The sequence below is a fragment of the Meriones unguiculatus genome, chromosome X (assembly GCF_030254825.1).
Source record: "Meriones unguiculatus strain TT.TT164.6M chromosome X, Bangor_MerUng_6.1, whole genome shotgun sequence".
In the NCBI taxonomy this organism is placed as follows: Eukaryota; Metazoa; Chordata; class Mammalia; order Rodentia; family Muridae; genus Meriones; species Meriones unguiculatus.
Window position 1 is genome coordinate 42,195,565 of NC_083369.1, and position 21,846 is coordinate 42,217,410.

General features: G+C 43.7%; 2 protein-coding genes across 3 annotated transcripts in view; one reads left to right on the forward strand and one right to left on the reverse strand.

Moving 5' to 3' along the window:
• Window positions 1–8,963: 8,963 nt before the first annotated feature.
• Window positions 8,964–20,437, forward strand: Araf (A-Raf proto-oncogene, serine/threonine kinase). 2 transcript variants are annotated; one of them, XM_021628418.2, is made up of 16 exons: window positions 8,964–9,119; window positions 10,396–10,550; window positions 10,720–10,823; window positions 11,778–11,880; window positions 11,969–12,123; window positions 12,242–12,340; window positions 13,636–13,780; window positions 13,881–13,908; window positions 13,999–14,138; window positions 14,235–14,437; window positions 17,416–17,592; window positions 17,683–17,729; window positions 18,212–18,330; window positions 18,565–18,696; window positions 19,576–19,710; window positions 19,881–20,437. In XM_021628418.2, exons 2-16 carry the CDS (start codon window positions 10,455–10,457, stop codon window positions 20,013–20,015), a joined length of 1,818 nt encoding a protein of 605 aa, XP_021484093.1. In that variant the 5' UTR covers window positions 8,964–9,119; window positions 10,396–10,454; the 3' UTR covers window positions 20,016–20,437. The 2 variants fall into 2 exon arrangements, with proteins under 2 accessions (XP_021484093.1, XP_021484095.1); XM_021628420.2 differs by lacking the exon at window positions 19,576–19,710.
• The window catches only part of Syn1 (synapsin I), a 67,159-nt gene continuing 65,740 nt past the window's right edge, over window positions 20,428–21,846 (reverse strand). The window contains 1 exon segment of the mRNA XM_060374839.1: window positions 20,428–21,495. Within this exon segment, the coding sequence (XP_060230822.1) occupies window positions 21,360–21,495 (136 nt within the window). The 3' untranslated portion in view covers window positions 20,428–21,359.

A 21,846-nucleotide genomic window follows, 5' to 3' on the forward strand; every position in this document is an offset into this window, starting at 1 on the left:
GGGATAATCTCATGGAGAAGGAGATTAGAAACTGTCTGAGCTCTCTTGTTGGTGGTGGGGAAAGCCTCTACCCATCCCGAGAATGTGTCCACCAGAACCAGGAGATACCGGACACATTTGACTGCTGGCATATGGGTAAAATCAAGTTGCCAGTCAGTCCCGGGGAGGGAGCCCCTAGCCTGGTGGGTAGGGAAAGGGGGGCTACGATATCCTGAGTTAGGATCTGAGGTCTGGCAGATCTTACAAGAGGCAGTAATGGTCTTTAGGAAGTGCAAGTCCTCAGAGGTAGGCTGCAGGTGAGCTCTGACGAAGTTAGACAAAGCTTGACTGTTAAGATGAAAGAGCTGGTATAGATAAGGCAGGATCTGATGGGTGTCAGGAGAGGGCGGAGGAGATGTAGGTTGTAGTGTGAGGATGTTTTGTGGTGGGAGGGAGGAGTCTAGGGCTTTTACCGCCGCAGCCTTAGCTGCCTCATCAGCCCGGCCATTTCCTTTGGAAACTATGGAATCGTCTGTCCGGTGAGACTGGCAGTGGACTACTCCAATCGCTGTGGGAAGGTGGGAGGCTTCTAGCATGGCCATAATTTGGCTTGCATTGGTTACCGATCCTCCCTTTGCTGTGAGCAACCCACGTTCTCTCCAGATGGCAGCATGGGAAAGAAGAATATGAAAAGCATATTTAGAATCTGTATAAATGTTGAGGGATTGTCCCTGGGCTAACTGAAAGGCTCGGGTAAGGGCTAGTAATTCAGCCTGTTGGTTAGTGGTATAGGCAGGGAGGGCTTGTGCCTCAATCACCTCAGTATCCGACACTATGGCATAACCTGCTTTTCGAGCTCCCTCATGTGCAAAGGAGCTGCCATCTGTATACCAGGTATAGGGAGCCTGAGGCAATATGCCCTCTTGTATATGTGAGGGGTGGGGCAATAGTTCTTCTAAGGTTTCAGTGCAAGAGTGAGATGGGGAACAGTCAGAGTTAGGTCAGGGAAGGAGGTTTGAAATATTAAGGGGTGGGCACGGTTGGAAAGTGAGGGTAGAGTCTTCTATTAGCGCCACCTGGAGGGAAAGGACCCTGGAAGGAGGTAAGGTTTGTAAGCCTTTGTATGTTAAAAGGTGAGACAGATTGTGAGAAGAGAAGACAGTAATAGGTGACCCAAAAGTTAGGTTTTTTGACTCTCTAATAAGGAGCTCTGCAGCCACCAGGGCACGAATACAAGGTGCCCATGTGAAATATCTTGGCATTACATAATAACTTTAAAGACAGTCAGTCTCCATTAGGCAAGATGCAAATTTGTGTACCTCAACTCAAGGGCCACTTTATAAGGGTTAATGAAAGTTTTCTTCAAGTATTTCAGGTGGTACCCATATTTGAACTTCAGTAATCAGTGGGAGCCAATTTCTAACCCTCATGAGCAAATAAGAAATACCAACCTTGTAAATGAAAAGATATTGAAACTACTCATAAAAATTAGCAAAACCTCTAAGTGTTTGCTGATCAGAGAAAATGACAGATGAATAACCCAATAGGTTTTCAGAATGATGCTTTCTAATCAAATGGTAGATCCCTGCTCATAGGATAGTATCCTAATTAAGATGAGTCGCTGTCAAGTCAACTAAGACCAACAAACATTCCAACCTTCTGCCAAGGGTCCAAAATTCAAGCTAGGACTTGTTGCCCCAGCTGCTGAGGGTAATGTGGCAGACATTGCTCAGATGTCAGTCCCTTTGTAGGTGACTCAGTTGCGGCAAGCCTCCTGCTCCAGGGGATACCTTTTCTCAGGGCATCAGCATTCATTAGTGGAACAATAAGAGTCTCATCTTTATCCAAGATCAGAAAATATATAATAGGTCCAGCTAGCTCCAGAGCTTTCCTCTGGAATCAGGCAAAACTGACATTGGGAGTGCACAACAAATCAACTGGTTTTTCTCCTCTTCCCTGTTCTCACTTCTCTATATTCATTGCTAGCAAGCCAACACCCTAATAAAGTCTGCGTGCTAAATGACACTATAAAGCCTGATGCTTGCGGAAGACAAACTGCAATGCCAGTTTTCAGTCTTGCTGCCTAGGCTATCAAGCTTTAATGCAATAACAAGCCAGGTGTTCCATGCCTGTAATCCCAGGTCTCAGGAGGCAAGAAGATTATGAGTTCAAGACCATCCCTCTGTATTTGCCTTCACATGGCCTTTTCTCTGTGTTTACTCTATATTGCCCATTCTTTCCCTCCCTTCATTCCTTGAGACAGGGTCTCATTATGTAATTCTGTCTGGCCTGCAATTAGCTATGTAGGTAAAGCTGACCTCAAGCACACAGATAGCCACTTGCCTCTGCCATTTCTTCTTCTTCTTTTTTTTTAATTAACTTTTTATTTTTTATATTAATTACAGTTTATTTACTTTGTATCCCAGCTGTAGCCTCCTCCCTCATTTCCTCCCAATCTCATACTCTCTCCCTCATCTCTTCCCTGCCTCTCTCTAAGTCCACTGATAGAGGAGGTCCTCTTCCCCTTCCATCTGACCCTAGCTTATCAGGTCTCATCAGGACTGGTTGCAATGTCCTCCTCTGTGGCCTAATAAGGCTGCTCCTCCCTCAGGGAGAGGGGCAGGTATCAAAGAGCCAGCCACTGAGTTCATATCAGAGACAGTCCCTTTCTTCTTTTTCTTAAAAGGATACTACCCATATTGATGAAGGAGCCACTCTTATGATGTCACTTAATTTTTAAAGGTCCTGTTTCTAGGACTGGGGATAAAGCTCAGTTGGTAGGATGCACTTCCTTATCATATACGAGACCCTGGTTCAATTCCGAGACTGTGATCTCAGCATTCAGGAGTTAGAGGCAAGAGAATTAAAAGTTTAATGTTGTTCTCAGGAAATGTTGTAGGATATTCATCAGAGAAGACTGCTTGGACATGGTTTTAAGCCAATAGAAAGTCTTTATTAGCTGGTCACCAACTATACTGCATGTTTGGGATCCCAGTGTAGCACCAAGCTTTTCTCAGGATGAGATTTTAAGCAAAACCTCCTGTTCTGGGTTGACATACTTCAGTTAACAAGAACAGTTACCCAGAAGCAGAATTACAGAAGACAAAAAGCAAGGTTAGTATATTTAGAAACTTTTCCAGAACTATATGGACTTTGATGGATTACAGCTGGGTGGTACTTCTATCATGGAGTCAGTTGTGCTACGGTCTAGGGGCCTACCAAAGTCTGGGGTCCTGTTATAAAACTATAAATTTTCAAAAAGAGGTTTTTTTTTTTTTGTCTCAAAAAGAATTTTTTTTTCTGGGGCTGGGGAGATGCTCAGAGGTTAAAAGTAAGTAAAGTTCTTTCTTGTAAAGCACCAAGGTTCCATTCCCAACACTCCAGAGGATCCAACCCCTTCTGCCCTCTGTGGACATTCATGTGCACATAATTAGAAATAAAAATAAAATTTTGAGAATGTTTTGAAACAAATTAAATAATATCTAAGTGAATTCTATTTAAAAACACATCCCGTCCACCCTCTCCCAGATAATTTTGGACCCTGTCACTGAATTACAGCAGCAGTTGCTCATGATATCACAGTGCAGTGGGCCTGCACTGGGAGATGAGAATTTAAGGATCCAGAAATTCAATTTCAGAAAAGAACATTTAAAAAAGTAATTCAATATGTAGTCATTTCTAAGAAATTAAAATGTTTAGAATTATGTCTGGAGCCATTTTTTTTTTTTTTTTTTTTTTTTGCCATGCACATTTTGGTGATGCTGGGATTGAGCCTCAGACCTTGCAATATGATAGATAATGTACTTTTATCCTAGTCCTGTATCCATTTTCATTGGTGTATATTTTTACATACAGTAAAATGTCCTGTTATCAGTAGAGGGTTTAATAAGTTTTGAAAAAATCCATACAGAACATTCCAGTTGTCTCCAAAAATTCCTTTGTACCTGTCTTAGTCCAAAAAGAGGTTAATTTGGGCTTATTATTCTCAAGGCAAGGAAGTCAAAGAGAATTGTACCTGAATATGCTTGGCTTCTGGAGCACTTGGTGCTTTTCCGGTTTGGTTCCCAGAGCTTACATATGGTGACTAACCTTTAATTCCAGTTCTAGGGGATCCTTTGTCATCTTATGATCTCTGCATGCACCAGCATACATGTCACACACACACAGGAGAAATAAAAGAAAATCTTTTTTAAAATAGAGGACAAAGAATCCAGGTGTAGTAGTGCACGCCTGTAATCCTAGCACTTGGGAGAGAAAGGCAGGGAGATCTCGGTATGTTTGAGGACAGCCTGGTCTACAGAGTGAGTTCCAGAACAACCAAGGCTACACAGAGAAACCCTTTCTTGAAAAACAAACAAACAAACAGACAGACAGACAGACAAAAAAGACAACAACAACAACAACAAAAGAGAGGACAAAGGGCAGATACTCATCCTGTGTCCTGGTGCTGAGAAGGTGGGAATAGATCCCTGAGGTTCACTGGCCAGCCAGTCTAGCAAAAAAGGTGAGTTCCAGGTTCATTGAGAGACACTGGTCAAAAAATAAAGTGGAGATGGATTGAGGAAGATACCTCAGGCCAATCTCTGGTATCCACACATACATGCACATGAACTTGCGTGCACATATCTACACAAACATGTATATAAGCATCCACTATTATCTGTTATATGTATGAGTTCATGAGTGTCCAGCTGTGTGTGTGCATGTATATGAAAACAAGAGGTCAACCTCCGGTATCCTTCTTCAGGTGCCATCAACTTTGTTTATTATTACCATTATTATTTTGTGCATGTATGATGGGGAGTGCACAAGTGCTATGGTATGTATGTGGACGCCAGAAGACACCGTTGAGGAGTCAGCTTTTCCTTCTACCTTTTTGTGGGCTCCAGGGATCAAACTCAGATTACCTGGTTTGCCATACAAGCATCTTTAACCACTGAACCATCTTGCTAGTCTTTACCTTGTTTGTTGAGACAGAGCCTCTTCATTGGCTTGGAGCTCACGGATTCAGCTAGACTTGCTGGCAGCTAGTCCTCTCACTGGGATTACAAATACATACTTTGTTTATTTTAATGTGGGAAGTACTTCACTCATGCTTATGAAGCACTCACTTTTACTGTCTTAAGCCATCTCCATAGCACCCAAGAACTCATTTACCTTTCTTTTCTTTCTTTCTTTCTTTCTTTCTTTCTTTCTTTCTTTCTTTCTTTCTTTCTTTCTTTCTTCCTTCCTTCCTTCCTTCCTTCCTTCCTTTCCTTCCTTCCTTCCTTCCTTCCTTCCTTCCTTCCTTCCTTCCTTCCTTTCTTTCTTTCTTTTTCTCTTTCTTTCTTCTTACTTATTTATTATTTTATTTTTGGTTTTTCGGGACTTGTAGCCTTGATTCTCCTGGACTACCTTTGTAGTACCTTCAGGCTGGCCTTGAACTCAGAGATCTGCCTGCCTCTGTCTCTCCAAGTTCTGGAACCAAAGGTGTGTGCTACTGTGCCTGACTAAAAACTCATTTTCAAAAGGAAGAACTCTTGCTGCAAGAGCTTGAAAGAACTAATTGAATCTTTCAAGAAAGACATTAGTCTTCCTGAAAGGTCCTACCTATCAGCATCCCTGCATTGCCAACCAAAATTCCACCATGAATTTTGACAAGGGCAGACCACACCTACACCATAGTAATGTCCTCTACTCTTCCCCAAAATGACAACTAGTTTGATTTCTTTCACTGTAGACTAATTCTGGCTTAGAATTCCATGGGATACTATAGTATTACTTTTTTGTGTCTGGCTTCTTTCCCTTAACCTTAGGTTTAGGACAGTCATCTATAGTTCTATAGTTGTGATTGCTGAGCGGCATACTATTATGTGATCACACTCATAGTTCATGATAACTTCTATTTTTTTAATTTTTACTTTTTATAATTTATTCATTTTAATATCCCAATTGTAGCCTCCTCCCTCCCTGGTCCCACCCTCCTCCCCCATCTCCTTCCCCTAGTCCATTGAAATGGGCAGTCCTCCTTCTCTGCCATATGACCCAGCTTATCAAAATCTCATCAGGATAGCCTGGATCCTCTTCCTCTGTGGCCTGGCAAGGGCCGGGGGAAGTGATCAAGAGCAGGCAACTGAGTTTATGACAGAGTTGGTCCCTGTTCCCCTTACTCTGGGAACCACACGGAGATTGAGCTGCCTATCGGCTACATCTAGGTCTTGTCCATGTATGGTCCTTTGTTGTTGCTGCAGGACCCTCTGGGCCCAGATTTGTGGCTTGTTGGTCCCTTGTGGAGCTTCTGTCCCCTCCAGGTCCTTCTATTCCATGCCTCCCTGCCCCCATTCTTCCATAGGACTTCCTTGTACTCTGCCCAAAGTTTGGCTGTGAGTCTCAACATCTGCTTTGATCCCCTGTTGGGTGGAGCCTTTCAAAGGACCTCTATGGTAGGCTCCTATCCCATTCCCTCTCTTTCACCACTGCTGGTGTCTATCCTATTTGCCATTCTGAATGAGATTTAAGCATCCTTTTTAGGGTCCTCCTTGTTGTTTAGCTTATTTGGGTTTGTAGTTTTGGGTCTGTAGATTTTAGTATAGTTATCCTATATTATATGGCTAATATCTGCTTAAAAGTACTCATATGTGTCTTTCTGTTTCTTGGTTACCTCACTCAGGATGATCTTTTCTAGTTCCATCCATTTTGCCTGCAAATTTCATGATTTCTTTGTTTAAAATAGCTGAGTAGCATCCCATTGTGTAGATGTACCACAATTTCTGTATTCATTCCTCTACTGAGGGACATCTAGATTGTTTCCAGATTTTGGCTATTATAAATAAAGCTGCTATGAACATAGTTGAGCAAATGTCCTTGTTGAATGGTGGAGCATCTTTTTGGTATATGCCTAGGAGTGGTAAAGCTGGATCTTGAGGTAGCACTAGTCCCAATTTTCTGAGAAAGGGCCAGATTGATTTTCCAAGTAGTTGTACAAGTTTACATTCCCACCAGCAATGGAGGAGGGTTCCCCTTTCTCCATATCCTCTCCAGCATGTGTTGTCACTTGAGTTTTTGATTTTAGCCATTCTGATTAGTGTAAGATGGAATCTTAGAGTCATTTTTATTTGCATTTCCCTGATGACTAAGGATGGTCGAGCATTTCTGTAAGTGTTCATCTGCCATTTGATATTCCTCATTTGAGAATTCTGTTTAGCTCTGTACCCCATTTTTAATTAGATTATTTGATTTGTTGGTGTCTAACTTCTTGAGTTCTTTATATATTCTGATATTAGCCCTTTGTCAGATGTAGGGTTGGTGAAGATTTTTTCCTAGACTGTAGGCTGTCATTTTGTTCTGTTGACAGTGTCCTTTGCTTTACAGAAGCTTTTCAGTTTCGTGAGGTCCCATTTTTATCATGGTAAATTATTTTGTTAGAGACCTAGGCTGTTTCTATTTTTTTTCTCTTGCTTTTGTTTTTTTTTTTTTTTTTTACTTTTGCTAATATGAATAAAGCTAATTTGAATATTTACATACAAGTTTTACTGTGGATATGTAACATGCTATGGTTGACTCACCACAGACAATTTTGGGCCTCTCCTAACTCTGGTTCAGTGATGTCATATTGGTATTTTGAAATAGTCACTGTAGGAATCTTTATACCACAATTGACAAATGCTACAAATTACAGCTGTTTTCTTCCCGAAAAGCTTATTGTTAACATTTACCAGCATACCATTTGGGTATGTATTTTCATTTCTCTACAGTAAATAATTAGAAGTGATGTTTATGGACTACATGACTGACTGATTTTTAAATTTCAAATTATTTCTTGTCATGTTGTTGCAGAGAATTTAAAGAGAGAAATGTTACCCTTTTATAGAACCAACAGACTCAACCCATTACATACATGTTCTCAAAATAACCACTAACTTGTTTTGAAGTAAGAAAACGTGACAGCACCATTTGGGACACAGACCACTCAGGCCATCTGTTATTTAACTGTGTCCAAACAAAAACCAAGACTTATATCTTAAGAGAAGCAAGTATCTACTTTGAGCTGGACAGAGAGGACGTTCCCACCAGACAGGGAGATAGGGGTTTCAATACCCTTAAAAAATTTTTTCTGTGGTTTTAAAACTGGCAAGAGATCAACCTAATCTTTTTTTGGGGGGGGGAGGGGCGCTTGCTGGGTATTTAACTCAGGGCTTTGTAGTTCATTCTACCCAGCACATACTAAGCTTTTAAAAAGATTTACATATATCTCAAATGGACAGAGAAAATACAAGTTGGTTTTTTTTTTTGTTTTTTGAAGGAAATGCTCAAGAAAAAAAGAATGTGTGTGTTCCTTTTCTTATTCTGATGCTGGGGGAAGTTCAATTTAAGAATTACATTCATCCTAAAAAACGTCCACAAATGGCTGCCACGGTGCCGCATTCCAGAACCACACTCCCTTCTTCACCTAGCCAGCTGTGGCCTGTCTTTCAAATTCCTCTTCAACTCTCTTCCTGGGGAGGCTTTTCTCGCTACAGCTCAAACCTCCTGCAGAGATCCGCTAATCATCAAAAGTTATGACTACAGTTTCCTAAAGCTGGTAAATACTGAACATCATTTAGTCTGAATCCACCGGGTTTTAAAGACAGCCAAACTAAGATTGTGAAAAGTCCTTTAAATGTACTTTACAGTGCTGGCTCCAACTTTTATTTAAGGGTTTCTCTCGCTCTTATTCTTAAGCCTGTAAGATCAGTCCCAAATGACCTTAAAATACTAAACTAAAATCGAGTCATACCCCGACACTCACGCCAAAATAAATGAATGAATGAATGAATAAACAAACAAACAAATAAATAAGACCATTTTCTTTATTCGGTAGCATTGTTAGGGTTAACGTCCTCAACAAGCAGTTGTCATCCTGACTGCGCCTGCGTGCCTATCAGAACAGGCGAATTTGCCCTGAGACTGCCATTTGAGGCCCCGCCCGCCCCACAATCCGGAACAAGACCCACATTCTGCTAGTCCTGTCTTGATGGGCGTAATCTTACTCCAATAAGAATGGAGGGCCTAGTCTCAGGGAGCCAATAGCAAAAAGCCAAGAGACGGTGGCGGCGGGCTGTGCGAGGAAACAAGAAGACAGGCACAAGATGGAGGCGGTGGTGGTGGTAGCGGTGTGACAGGTGAGGGTAGGCCCCGTATGGTTTGGGTTTTGGAGCAGCCGCTGGACCTGGGCATGAAGTCTGAGCCGAATGCTCAGCTCCAAGATGCTTCCGTCTGAATCTCAGCGTCCCTCTGCCCGGAACCAAAGGAGTGGTTTGACCCGGGTTGAGACCGTTGTCGACCACGGGAGTAGACCACGGGCAGGCTGCTGTGGTGATTTCACCCGCTACGAGTGGCAGTGCGCCTGCGCAGAGCATGAATCCCTTGCGGAGGGCGGAACCTAGCCAAGTTGGGTCTGGGGTCTGGGGCTTGTTTGCGAAATTTCAAAATGAATTCTTAAACCCCTCCAAGTGTCTGATGACATTTCCTCAGTAAGTCCAGGAGATGCAGCTGTCTCCCATGGGTCCTTATTGCACTTAATATGCTACCCCTCTTATGGAAATGTCTGAGGATCGCCCCATTATCCTTAGTTCACCCCAATCTCTTTCCATGATTTCCCAGTGTGTTTACATGAGTAATTTGTTTGTGAGCCATCAGTAGTTATCAGAGACAGTTTTTGGAGACCTATCCCCAGCCTTATTACCTCCATTTTCCTCACTGGTCTTCCTTTTCCTTTCCTCTTGGCAACCACTTGCATTTGACTTAATATGTAATGTGGTCTATTATTCGGCTCCCTTTCACAGACCCTAGTGACTCTTGTTACATCTCTCTTCTGCATAGTGTTTGGTGAACCTCTTTGGAACTCATCACAGAGTCTGCTGACCTCTATCATTACCTTTGACTCTACCTTATAGCTCATTGCTTTGGAATGCCCACAGTGCCTTTTAAGATCATTAGTACAGTCTCCATTTCCTCCAAAATAAAGACAAGACCTGATGATCCTCCATTTTTCCAGTTTCCTGTCTATGACTTCTTTTACTAGTGTCTGATCACTTCATTCTCCATTAAAAGCCAGGGCAGCCTGTTCATTCCCATTATATGCCTGCCACCTTCAGTCTCCAGTGCAGAATATACTAACTTCCCTATTAGTTTCTAGAAGAGTTTTGTATAGTGTGGTCTCCAGTACAGTGTGCACTGACTCCTCACTTCAGTGAGTCTGAGATCTTGGCACTCAATTATGAGATAAAGCAATAAGAGATTCTGAGTAGAGAAGGGTTGCGTCATTGGGCTGTTTCATAAAAAGTGGCATTCAGGGAGCAATGGGACCTTGGAGATGGAATTTTATATGTCTTCTGCCATTCTGCATTCAGGCTGTCATTAGTAGACCTCTGAATTTTTTCTTCTAACCTCTCCTAGGAGCTCTATGGCACCTGCCCAGTCCTACCTCAGCCTATCTTGACAAGACCTTAGGCTCCATGGAACCACCACGAGGCCCTCCTGCTAGTGGGGCTGAGCCATCTCGGGCAGTTGGCACTGTCAAAGTGTACCTGCCTAACAAGCAACGCACAGTGGTGAGTCACCAAGACCAAACTGACAGGGGTTCCAAATGGTCTCAGTTGTAAGTCTGAGATCACAAGAGTGACAAGGGGTAGGGAATGGCCACTGCATAGGGATGGAATAATTGGCTAGGGCACCTATTTGTTACTGAAGACCCCAACCTCTGTACATATACACATACAGGTGACTGTCCGGGATGGAATGAGTGTCTATGACTCTTTGGACAAGGCCCTCAAGGTGCGGGGTCTCAATCAGGACTGCTGTGTGGTCTACAGACTCATCAAAGGGTAAATATGGAAACCATATGCCATACATTGGGTCCCTACACACCTCCCTTCTTCAGTGTCATCTTACTTTTCCTCCTCTGTCTTGGAGTCTTCCACTAGTCAAGATAGCCCAGGTAACACCTTTCATTTTGCTTCATTCCTTCATTGACTTGGAAGATCTGCAACTCATCCACTCAGCTCCCAAGTCCTCACTCTGTCACCTTCCAGAGTTCATCTGTTTTGTTCTTTCACAATTTCCTGAACTCATCACCTCTTTTTTTTTTCTCATTTTCCCCATGCACTGTGGAGTTGGTCTTCATTGACCTTATTTTTATCCTGTGTTCCTTAGTGCCATAACAATTTGGATATAGTTCATGTTTTGCATTTTATCTGTTGTTTCAATGTTTCATCAGCTCCTTTCTCAGGTGCTGGCTTAATACTTCTGAGATTTAGTTTCATTTGCCTCTTACCTCATGGTTGAGATCATGGATTAAATTTGGGAGTGGTGGGCATACCAGTGATCCTAGCATTTGGGAAAATCACTTTATTCCTTGGGCCTGTTTCCTCATCTGTAAAGTGAGAGCGAGAATAGTTGCTTTTTTTTTAATTTGAAATTTTACCTTTTTTAAGTGTATGAGTGTTTTGGCTGCATGTGTGTATGTGCACTTATGTGTGTTCCTGATGCCTATAGAAGCCAGAAGAAGGTTCAAAATCACCCAGAACTGGAGTTACGGATGGCTGTGAGCCATCATGTGAGTGCTAGGAATTCTGAAAGAGAAATCCAGGTCCTCTGAAAGAGAAGCAAGTACTCTTAACTGTTGAGCCGTCTCTCCAGCCCAATAGTGACTAACTTGGTGAGAATTAAACATTCCAGAGAGTAATTCGAGGACGGGGCTGAGAGGAACTTTTGGAACTTCCTTGTCTACTATGACCCCAGTTCACCATCCTACTCATTCTCTCTCATACTCCTTGCAGAAGAAAGACAGTCACTGCCTGGGACACAGCTATTGCACCTTTGGATGGTGAGGAGCTCATTGTGGAGGTCTTAGAAGATGTGCCACTGACCATGCACAATTTTGTAAGTGCAGTGGGGTAGTGGGAGAGGCTGCAGTGTTGACAGGGAGGGCCCTCAATCAGGCCTGGACTTCCCTGCTTTGTGGCTGCAGGTACGGAAGACATTCTTCAGCTTGGCCTTCTGTGACTTCTGCCTTAAGTTTCTGTTCCATGGCTTTCGCTGCCAAACCTGTGGCTACAAGTTCCACCAGCATTGTTCCTCCAAGGTCCCCACAGTCTGCGTTGACATGAGTCCCAACCGCCGACAGTGAGCCCAGCCTGGGTTGGCTTGAGGGATGGGGAGGACAGAAGCCCAGGTCCAAAGGCTTACAGACAGCTGACCTATACTCACAGCCCTCTTGTTTTTACACCTTTATGTCCTCAAGGTTCTACCAGAGCATCCAGGATTTGTCTGGAGTCTCCAGGCAGCAGGAGGTTTCCTCAAATCCCTCTGTGAATGAGCTACTAACGCCCCAGGGTCCCAGGTAGGGGTTCCTTAGGTGAAAAGCTGGGGACCAGTGAAAGAAGGATCAGAGGACTCTGATCATGCTTTTATTGTTTATTTGATGAATACTATTCTGCACCTACAAGTGTTGAGTACGGGCTTGGGACTGTGCAACTATTGGTAAGGCACCCAGTCACTCTGGGTTTCAGGTTTTTTTCATTTGGGAAGAGGGGATAATTCTTTACCGTAGTGGGTTCTAAAGAGGATTAAGAGCTGAGATATGGGAAATGCTTAGAGCAAGATCTGGGACAGAGGAAATAGCAAGTCTTATTATTAATTATAAGTATGTATAAAACATTCTGTCTATATATAAACATCTAATTATTTTGCTCATCTCTTCTATTATAACCACACTCAAGTCTTTTCTCTTTGAAATACATATTACTGTAACAGAAAGTATTTTACTTCTCTTATGTTGGATATAATGGTACCATATAGTTTTACATAATATATAAAAAGTAAGGTTAACATAATATATGTAGTTATGAGTGTTATGTGTGTTGATTACCCGTGAGTTTAATCTTAAGGTGGTGAAAGGAACAGAAAAATGTTTTTTGTGTGAGGTGTGGTAATTCATGGGAGGAGAAGCAAGAGGATCCATAGTCCAACCTCCACTAAATAGCAAGTACAAGGCCAGCCTGGGCTACATGACATTGTCTCAAAACAGTAAAAAAGTTTTTTTGTAACATGATATATGGATAATCCTCATATTATGTGTATAATATGTAATATATAACATGCTAATATGTATTATTTAAAACATTGACATTTTAATATAGGTAATATATTAAATAAATAATAATTTGAAAAATACATGTCATTATGATATGTAATAAAAAATCATCTTACCCTTTCTCCAACTATCTTTGTCCTTCATTCTTCCTCCTTTATACCTTTCCCCCAATGTCACCCTTTCTGAGAACCCACTTCTGACTCCTCCATGGACACTTTCTACCTCCTTACATCATTTTATTTTCCTCTTTTTGTGTCTGTCATTAATAGGTATATTCTGTATTTGTTTTTTTTTTTTTTTAATTCTTCTACCTCTGCTAAAAATAACTCTACAAGGGCAAGAGCTTTTTATTTATGGCATCCACAGTTTGATCTCCTCTGTTTAAAGTAGAATCTGGCACACAGGAGGTACTCAGTAAATGTTGACAGGTATGACCAATAGATATGTGCTGTTTGTGAGCTAAATGTACATTCAGGGTGGTGAAGTTGGGCCTTCTTTGCTTTCTACTTTCTTCAGTGACTTCACAGCTTTTTCTCTATCAGCCCCTGTAACCAGTGTACCCGGGACCCAGAACACTTCTCCTTCCCTGTCCCTGCCAATCCCCCACTGCAGCGCATCCGCTCCACATCTACTCCTAACGTCCACATGGTCAGCACCACGGCTCCCATGGACTCCAGCCTCATGCAGGTGGGTGTCAAGGAGGCGATGGTTGGGAGCATGGAGCATTGCTCTGAGCCATTACTATTGCCACATCCTTACTTTGACTTCTCCTCCCACGTTTTTCCAGTTTACTGCTCAGAGCTTCAGCACTGATGGTGAGAGAACCCCTCCCCCCCCTTCACCTTGAGCTCTTTCTGCCCCACCACCTTACTTGCCTCTGCTCACAGTATTTTATACAATCACAGCTGCTGGTAGAGCTGGTAATGGAGCCCCTCGGGGTAGCCCTAGCCCAGCCAGTGTGTCCTCAGGAAGGAAGTCCCCACATTCCAAGTCACCTTCAGAGCAACGGGAGCGGAAGTGCTTGGCAGATGAAAAGAAAAAATTGGTATGCCATAGGAAATCCTTGGGGGCTACCATAGGCTAAGTGCCATGACTTAGGGTTGTGGGTAGGCCCCTCTGATGCCACCAATCTGGCCTACAGAAGAACCTGGGTTACAGAGACTCAGGCTATTACTGGGAAGTACCACCCAGTGAGGTACAACTGTTGAAGAGAATCGGGACAGGCTCTTTTGGCACTGTGTTTCGGGGGCGTTGGCATGGCGACGTTGCTGTGAAAGTGCTCAAGGTGGCCCAACCTACCGCTGAGCAGGCCCAGGCCTTCAAGAATGAGATGCAGGTGCTCAGGTGAGATTGCTGTGTGTGTATGTGGGATGGGAATAGTGGAAGGCAGTGTTTAGTGTTTCTTTGGGGAAAAGCCATGCTGGGGTACTTCCTGGGTATCTACTATATTTGTGCCATGTGGGAATCATAATTAAACCTGGTTTTTCTCTAAGAGATGAGCCAATGATGATGATGATGATTATGATTCTTTGGATTAATATTGTTATTTGCTGGTTATGAACTAGGCCTAGCCATAGGCCATTCCCTATGTGATCATTGAACACATGAAGAAGATTTTATGTAATCCCAGCTCCAGGAGTGCTCACATCCTTCCTTCCTGTTTGCTGAATCATTGGTGTTATATTTATTGTGTTGTAGGTTTGTTGTTAATTATAATAGTGCTTTTATGCAAAAAACCAATATAATTAATTATAATCATATCCATAATCTAATTGTTTAGTTATAAAATTGCTGTAATTAAGGTATAACCAACATTATGTTAATTAATTCACATGGAGAAAGCCAGGGTGGCACCCTTTTTGCTACTACAGTTTTATGTAGCATACTACTTTGTGCTTCTATTTTATATAAGGAAGACTGTATAGGATTCTTCTTTTGTGTGTGCATGTGTGTGTGTCTGTAACCCAGAGCTTCACCCATACTAAACATGTTTTACCACTAAGCTGTACTCTCTGTCATTAGGACCATATAATTTCTGACAATTCTGAGGATGTCTGCATGGGCTTCCCCCCTCTATCAAATAGATACAATAGATACTATAATAAGAAAACTTTTGTTGCTTTTTTGTTTGTTTTGTTTTTTCAAGACAGGGTTCTCTGTGTAGCCTTGGCTTTCCTGGACTCACTCTGTAGATCAGGCTGGCCTCTAACTCACAGAGATCTGTCTGCTTCTGTTTCCCAGAGTGCTGGGATTACAGGCATTCACCACTGCCTGGCTAATAAAACTTTTATTCTCAGCTCATCTCTGTAATTTTGATGACTTGAGTATGTAATAATTTACACGATATATTTATATTTTATCCACTGGCTTACCACTATTAAGAATCTTTGGGCTGGTGAGGTGGCTCAGCACCAAGCCTGACAACCTGAGTTCAGTTCTTGGAACCTGTGTGGTAGAATGGTAGAAGGAAAGAACTAACTCTTGCAAGTTGTCCTTTGCCCTCTACATGCACACTAAGGAAAACATCCTCCAAATACACAGACACAGACATACACACACACTCACACAAGGAATCTTTGTATTTGGCTGGAGAGATGGCTCAGTCAATAAAGTGCTTGCCATGTAAGCACTTGAGTTTGGATTCCCAGCATCCACATAAAAAGTGAAAAGATTTTTACAGGGTACAGTGGTGTACACCTGTAATCCTAGTACTGGGACAGCAGAGACAGGAGGGGATCACTGGGGCTTGCTAGCCAGCCAGTCTAGCCAATTGGTTTAGTCTTGGTTTAGTAAGAGATCCTGTCTCAAAAAATGAGATGGAGAGCAATCAAGGGAGATACCCAACATGAACCCTCTGGCCTCTACACCCATGCACACGTGTGGGTGAACATCCAGCCAGTCTAGATGAATTGGCATGCCCTAGGTCCCAGTGAAAAGGCTCTGCCTCATAAAACAAGGTGATAAAATAAGTAAATACATAAACAAAATATAGCTTCTGAAAACGATACCCTAGTTTGACCTCTGGCCTTTATATGTGCATATACGTGCACTAACACATACATGTGTATTTACACATACACAGAAACAGAGTGTTCAAACAATCTGGGGTATGTGGTGAAATCTTGTCTCAAAAAAGTTTTTGGTGTTTTTTTTTTTTTTGTTATTTTGGGTTTTTTTGGGGGTTTTTTTTGTTTAGTTTTTACATCTGTTTAGCTGTGTGGTAGTACATGTCTGTACTCCTAGCACTTGGTAGGCTGAAACATAAGGATCAGGAATTTGAAGCCAGCCTGAGATACATGAAATCCTGTTTCAAAACCAAAACTAATCCTCATGTGTAGAACTCAGTAACAGTGCATGTGTTTAACATTTGAAGGGCTCTGGGTTCCACATCAAGTATCAAAACAAGAAGGGAATGTCCTGGTGCTTGCTCTGTTGTCTTCTGTGATATGAATATCAACCCGTTGTTTGCATTTATGTATTCAAACCATGGTTAACACCTATATAAAAGAATGTGGTTTTCTTATAAAACTATGGTAAAACAACATATATATCTATAATGTATATCTAGGTACTCAGAAACAAATTGTAAGTTTCAGAGCATTTACTCAGTTCAGCTCAGTTTTAAGGACTGGCTTGATCATTTCCTCACCCCTTGTCATATCCTCATAAAGCAGCTACTTTATGATGATAAATTTCTATGGCTTGGGAACAAGAGGAGCAAAGAGGTTAGAGGTCCTCTTTAAGGTTGTACAATGAATAAATGGTGGTTGGACTGAACTTGGGTTGTCAGACGGTTCTAGACTCTAGATCTTTTATCCCTAAGCCTCTCAAAGTGATCAGTAGATTATTATTCCCTATGCTATACATATGTCTCCATATGTCCCTGTGTTTATTGGTTTGTCATCTGTAAAATAACCACTGCTGGGTGTGGTAGCTCATCCCCATGATCCCAGTGCTTGGGAGGTTGGGGCAGAAGGATCACTGAGAGTTTGAGTCTGGGCACTGCCCAGGCTACTTAGTGAGCTCCAGGCCAGCTTAGTATGCAGCATGAGACCTTGTTTCAAAAACAGAAGAAAATAAAATAAAATGGAATTTTGTTGAGGAAGGTCAGGACATCCATATCCAAGCCCCAGCAGGGAATCAGCCCACCAAGTGTCACAGGTTGATATCTGACAACATTCTGGCCCTGAGTACCCTTAAGGACAAGGTAAAATGAATGGCGGTGAAAGCAGGTAACATTGCTTTTCTTGTTGCTGAGTAAATACATGACACTTGTTTTATTTCCTGAACCCTTCCCCCCAACCTCATCTCCCTGCCTACAGGAAGACACGACATGTCAACATTTTGCTGTTCATGGGTTTCATGACTCGGCCCGGGTTTGCCATCATCACACAGTGGTGTGAGGGTTCCAGCCTCTACCACCACCTACATGTGGCTGACACACGCTTTGACATGGTCCAGCTCATTGATGTGGCCCGGCAGACTGCCCAGGGCATGGAGTGAGCCTCACATTTTAGAGAATTGGGGGAGGAGGGAAGGAGAGATGAAATAGTCTCCAGCCAATTCACTACCTGCTTCCATCTCAACAGCTACCTCCATGCCAAGAACATCATTCACCGAGACCTCAAGTCCAACAGTATCTACCTGTTCCTGGCTGGGGTTTGGGGTGGGTATTAATCAGGGTGATAGTTTAGAGGGATGGTTCTTGGGTTAAGATCCTGGAAGTAAAAAGAGAAGGGCCTATATCTCATGGTTTCTTGCCAGAAAGCAGGGCTATAGTTGGTGAAGGGCCTTTAAATGAAGGGCCTTTGTTTAGGAGTCAGATGACTCATGTGCTGTTGGGTACTTTGGTCAGGATGTGAGATGTAGTAATTGTAGGGGATATTACAAGGATCTTATGGTCAGGGTTCCAGGCATGACAGCTTTAGGTGTTATCCAAAGGGCTTCTTGGGCTTGGCTCACAATGGAACCGAGTAGGGTTCCACCAGTGGATAGTATGAAATGGGGTGGCTTCTGTCCAGAGACATGACTCACTAGCACAGGGGTTCTGAGAATACCCCAATTAGGGTGAGAGGCATAGTTATTGGGATTCTCTGTAATGGTCCTTGACTCGGCTGGATATCTTCCTCCACGAGGGGCTCACAGTCAAGATTGGTGACTTCGGCCTGGCTACAGTAAAGACACGGTGGAGTGGGGCCCAGCCTTTAGAGCAGCCTTCAGGGTCTGTGCTATGGATGGTAAGTTGGACCAGGGTAGATGGGGAGCAATGGGAGATGTGGACTTCTGGATTGGGGTGTGTGGGACAAAGTGGGGATTCGTGTGCCATGTGTGGGTATCTAGACTGCCCATGTTTCACTTCATGTGGGTGTTTCTGAGTTGTCTTCAGTGTGACTAGCAGGATCTAGTACTGTGGGCCAGCCATTTTTTTGACCCTCATGGTTCCCCTGCCCTATCTGGCTTACCTACCGAAGGCAGCTGAGGTGATCCGAATGCAGGACCCGAACCCCTACAGCTTCCAGTCGGATGTCTATGCCTATGGTGTTGTGCTCTATGAGCTTATGACCGGCTCACTGCCCTACAGCCACATTGGCAGCCGTGACCAGGTGAGCCCTGTAACTTACCTTCAGTTTTCAGGGCTTCATACTCCAGGTCTCCTCCTTTGTACAGACCAGTAATGTTAATAGTTCCTCCCCTGGCCCCCAAGCCCAAGATTTTTCTGGATGAAGAGTCCTAGAGTCTATCTCCTAGATATCTCATATTAATTCCCACACTTCTCATATACCCACAAAGCCCTGAGCCAGAACCCTTAAAACCCAGATTTCTTTGACTCCCTATATTGAGAATGTTTCTATACCCCCAAACATCCAGAAGCCCCATAAACCCTTCAATAATTACAGCCTCCTGCTGTGGATGCCCCAAATACCCCAAGTATCCAACACTCAATCCTTTTGTGCTTCTCAAATATGCATAGTCTCTCAGGGTTTGGGGTCCTTGCATCTGTAGCATTCTAGGTCTTGAATTTTCACAGTTCTTCAAATTTAAGGTCTAGAACCTTCCATGTTCTTAGAAACCAGGATTCTCTAGGCTCCAGATACCAAGTATTTGAGCCTTGAGTACTTTGTAGTCTACATAGTCTTATTTATACCCCAGACTCTTACAGAAATAGAAGTTTCTCCAAGAAACAGTAGTCTGTACTTCCCTGAATCTCAGTATTTTCCAGTCTCTTACGCCCCCTGTAAACTTTGGACTCCTGTTGTTCTGGTCCATATAATCTTTGACACCTATAATCTTTGACACCTGAGCTTAAATCCCTGTTCTATCAGCAGAAGATCCTTCCAAGTCCTCAGGGACCCAGACTCCTCTGGGTCCTAGTACTAGACACCTAGTTCTCAAAAATTAACTTCCTATGTCTCTTGAGATTCATAGTTCCCTGGGCCTCCTAGCCTAAACCCAAAATCAATCCATTATCCCCCACACACCAGATCATCTTTATGGTGGGCCGTGGCTATCTGTCTCCGGACCTCAGCAAAATCTTCAGTAATTGTCCCAAGGCCATGAGGCGCCTGCTGTCTGACTGCCTCAAGTTCCAGCGGGAGGAGCGGCCCCTATTTCCCCAGGTGGGCTGAGTAGGAGGGCTGGATGCCTTGGGGGAGATGCACTGTAAGACAGAGGAGGATGTAGAGATAGAGGACATTGTGAATGGGAACCATGTTGAAGTCTGGGCATTGGGGATATTGGGGCTGCTCTGGGACTCTGGACACTCCTCCTCATCTCCACCTGCTCCCAGATCCTGGCCACGATCGAGCTACTGCAGCGGTCACTCCCCAAGATTGAAAGGAGTGCCTCCGAACCCTCCTTGCACCGAACCCAGGCTGATGAGTTGCCTGCCTGCCTTCTCAGCGCATCCCGCCTTGTGCCTTAGACCCCAGTCCCAGCCACTGGGGAGCCAATTTCAGCCCTGCCATACCAAGGCACACCTTCCTATCAGCCAATCATTGTTCTGCCTCTGCCTTGATACATGCCTCAGGATTCCCTATCCCACACCCTGGGAATTTGGGAACCCCCCCCAAAAAAAAACCCAAACAAACAAAAAAACTGAGCTCCCCTGCTTCCTCCATAATTTGGTTTCCTCTTAGCTTTGGAAATATTTCTCATTTAGAGAGCTGTCTCATCGCCAACGGCTGAAATTCAGGGCAAGGCTTCCACTCAGAACCACTTTTAACTGATGTGTCTTCACTGGATTTTGGGGTTCCCAACACCCCATGTGAATTTTGGAGTTTCCCTTTGTCTCCCTCACTACTCAAGGACTCTCCTCTTTACCAAGAAGCACAGAATTCTGCTGGGCCTTTGCTTGTTTATTTTACTTCCCGACTCTTCTCTTGGGGTTCAGAGCTGCTGAGGGGTGGGGCAAGTCCAGGCAAGGAGTAGAGGTCGGAAGAAAGTGCAGACCACACAAACAGAGCCACTGTACACATTACCACAGGCGGCACAAACAACCACATATGCCAAGCATGGCACAAGAGGAGGCCAAGTCAGTCACAGACACAGACATTGGCAAAAGTGGGGGAGTGGGAGACCATTGGCCTTTCTTGTGCAAAGGATTCTGAGAAGATGGGTGGAGTTTGCATATTTAAAGACAGCTGTCAAAGGCAGGAAATTGGGGAGGAGTTTTCTGGAGGAAGAAACTGAGGGGTCCTAAAACTGGAAGGAACTTCCAGTATGCTGAATGGGGTTGAGGGGATTAGGTGAAGGGAAGTCCTTGAGGGATTGAGTGGTGGATGGTAGGTGGCATTTGAAAATGTGGCTCTCCAGAGAGATGATCTGTGGAAAGGGCTTAAGGGATGGGGCTTGAGGAATTGGCAATTTTTGATTAGGAGTAAGGAGTGCTGGAGAGATTCAGGACCAAGAATAGAAAAGGGTTTTCCAGGAATTTCAGAGGTTCAGGAGAGGATTTGATATATTAGGTCAGAAATGGGTTCTCTCGGATTCAGGAGCTTCCAGGGAGGAAATCACCCTTTAGAGGTACCGGAAGTAGAGGTCTTCAGGAATTTGGAGGTTCTAAAACAGATCTGGAAGTGACCATTCTAAATGGACTTGGGGATTCCCAAATGTGAGAACTGGATTTAGGAACCTTGAGGAATAAGAAGTGGGATGTTGGAGAACCAGGAGAAGGGGTTCTCAAGGGATTTGGAGATTCCAAAACTGAGAAATGGAGTGAGGACCCAGAGGGTTGTCTAGGGATTTTAGGGGTTCTCAGAGTGGGGTATCAGTCGGAGAAGAGGCTGGCGAAAGACTTCCTCAGGCTGCGGATGGTCTCAGCTTTCACCTCGTCCTGGCTAAGGCTGGGCCTGGGCGGGGCTGGCTCTGGAAGGTTGAAGGCATTGGTCAGAGACTGGGATTTGCTAGAGAGAGACAAGGTGGAGGCATGGGAGGAAGGGGGAATGGGAAAGAGGAAGGGAGGAAGGGAGAGAAACACAATGTTACCCCAGGCCCAGTCCCAGCCCTGCCCCTCCGATCCTGGGGCTGTGCCTGTGACCATCCCACCCCCAAGCATGGGCCTGGACCATGATAGATTCTCAAGGGTGGGAGAACTCTTGGAGCAGATGAAGCTGAGGCCAGGGAGGATATGGGGTCACCTGGGAAGATTTAGATATAAAATTAATTTAGTGGTGCATTCTAGTGGGAAGGGTCCTTGGCACAATTCTAGGCCAGTTTGATATGAAGGCAGGATTGGGAGTTGGGGGACAGTTGCA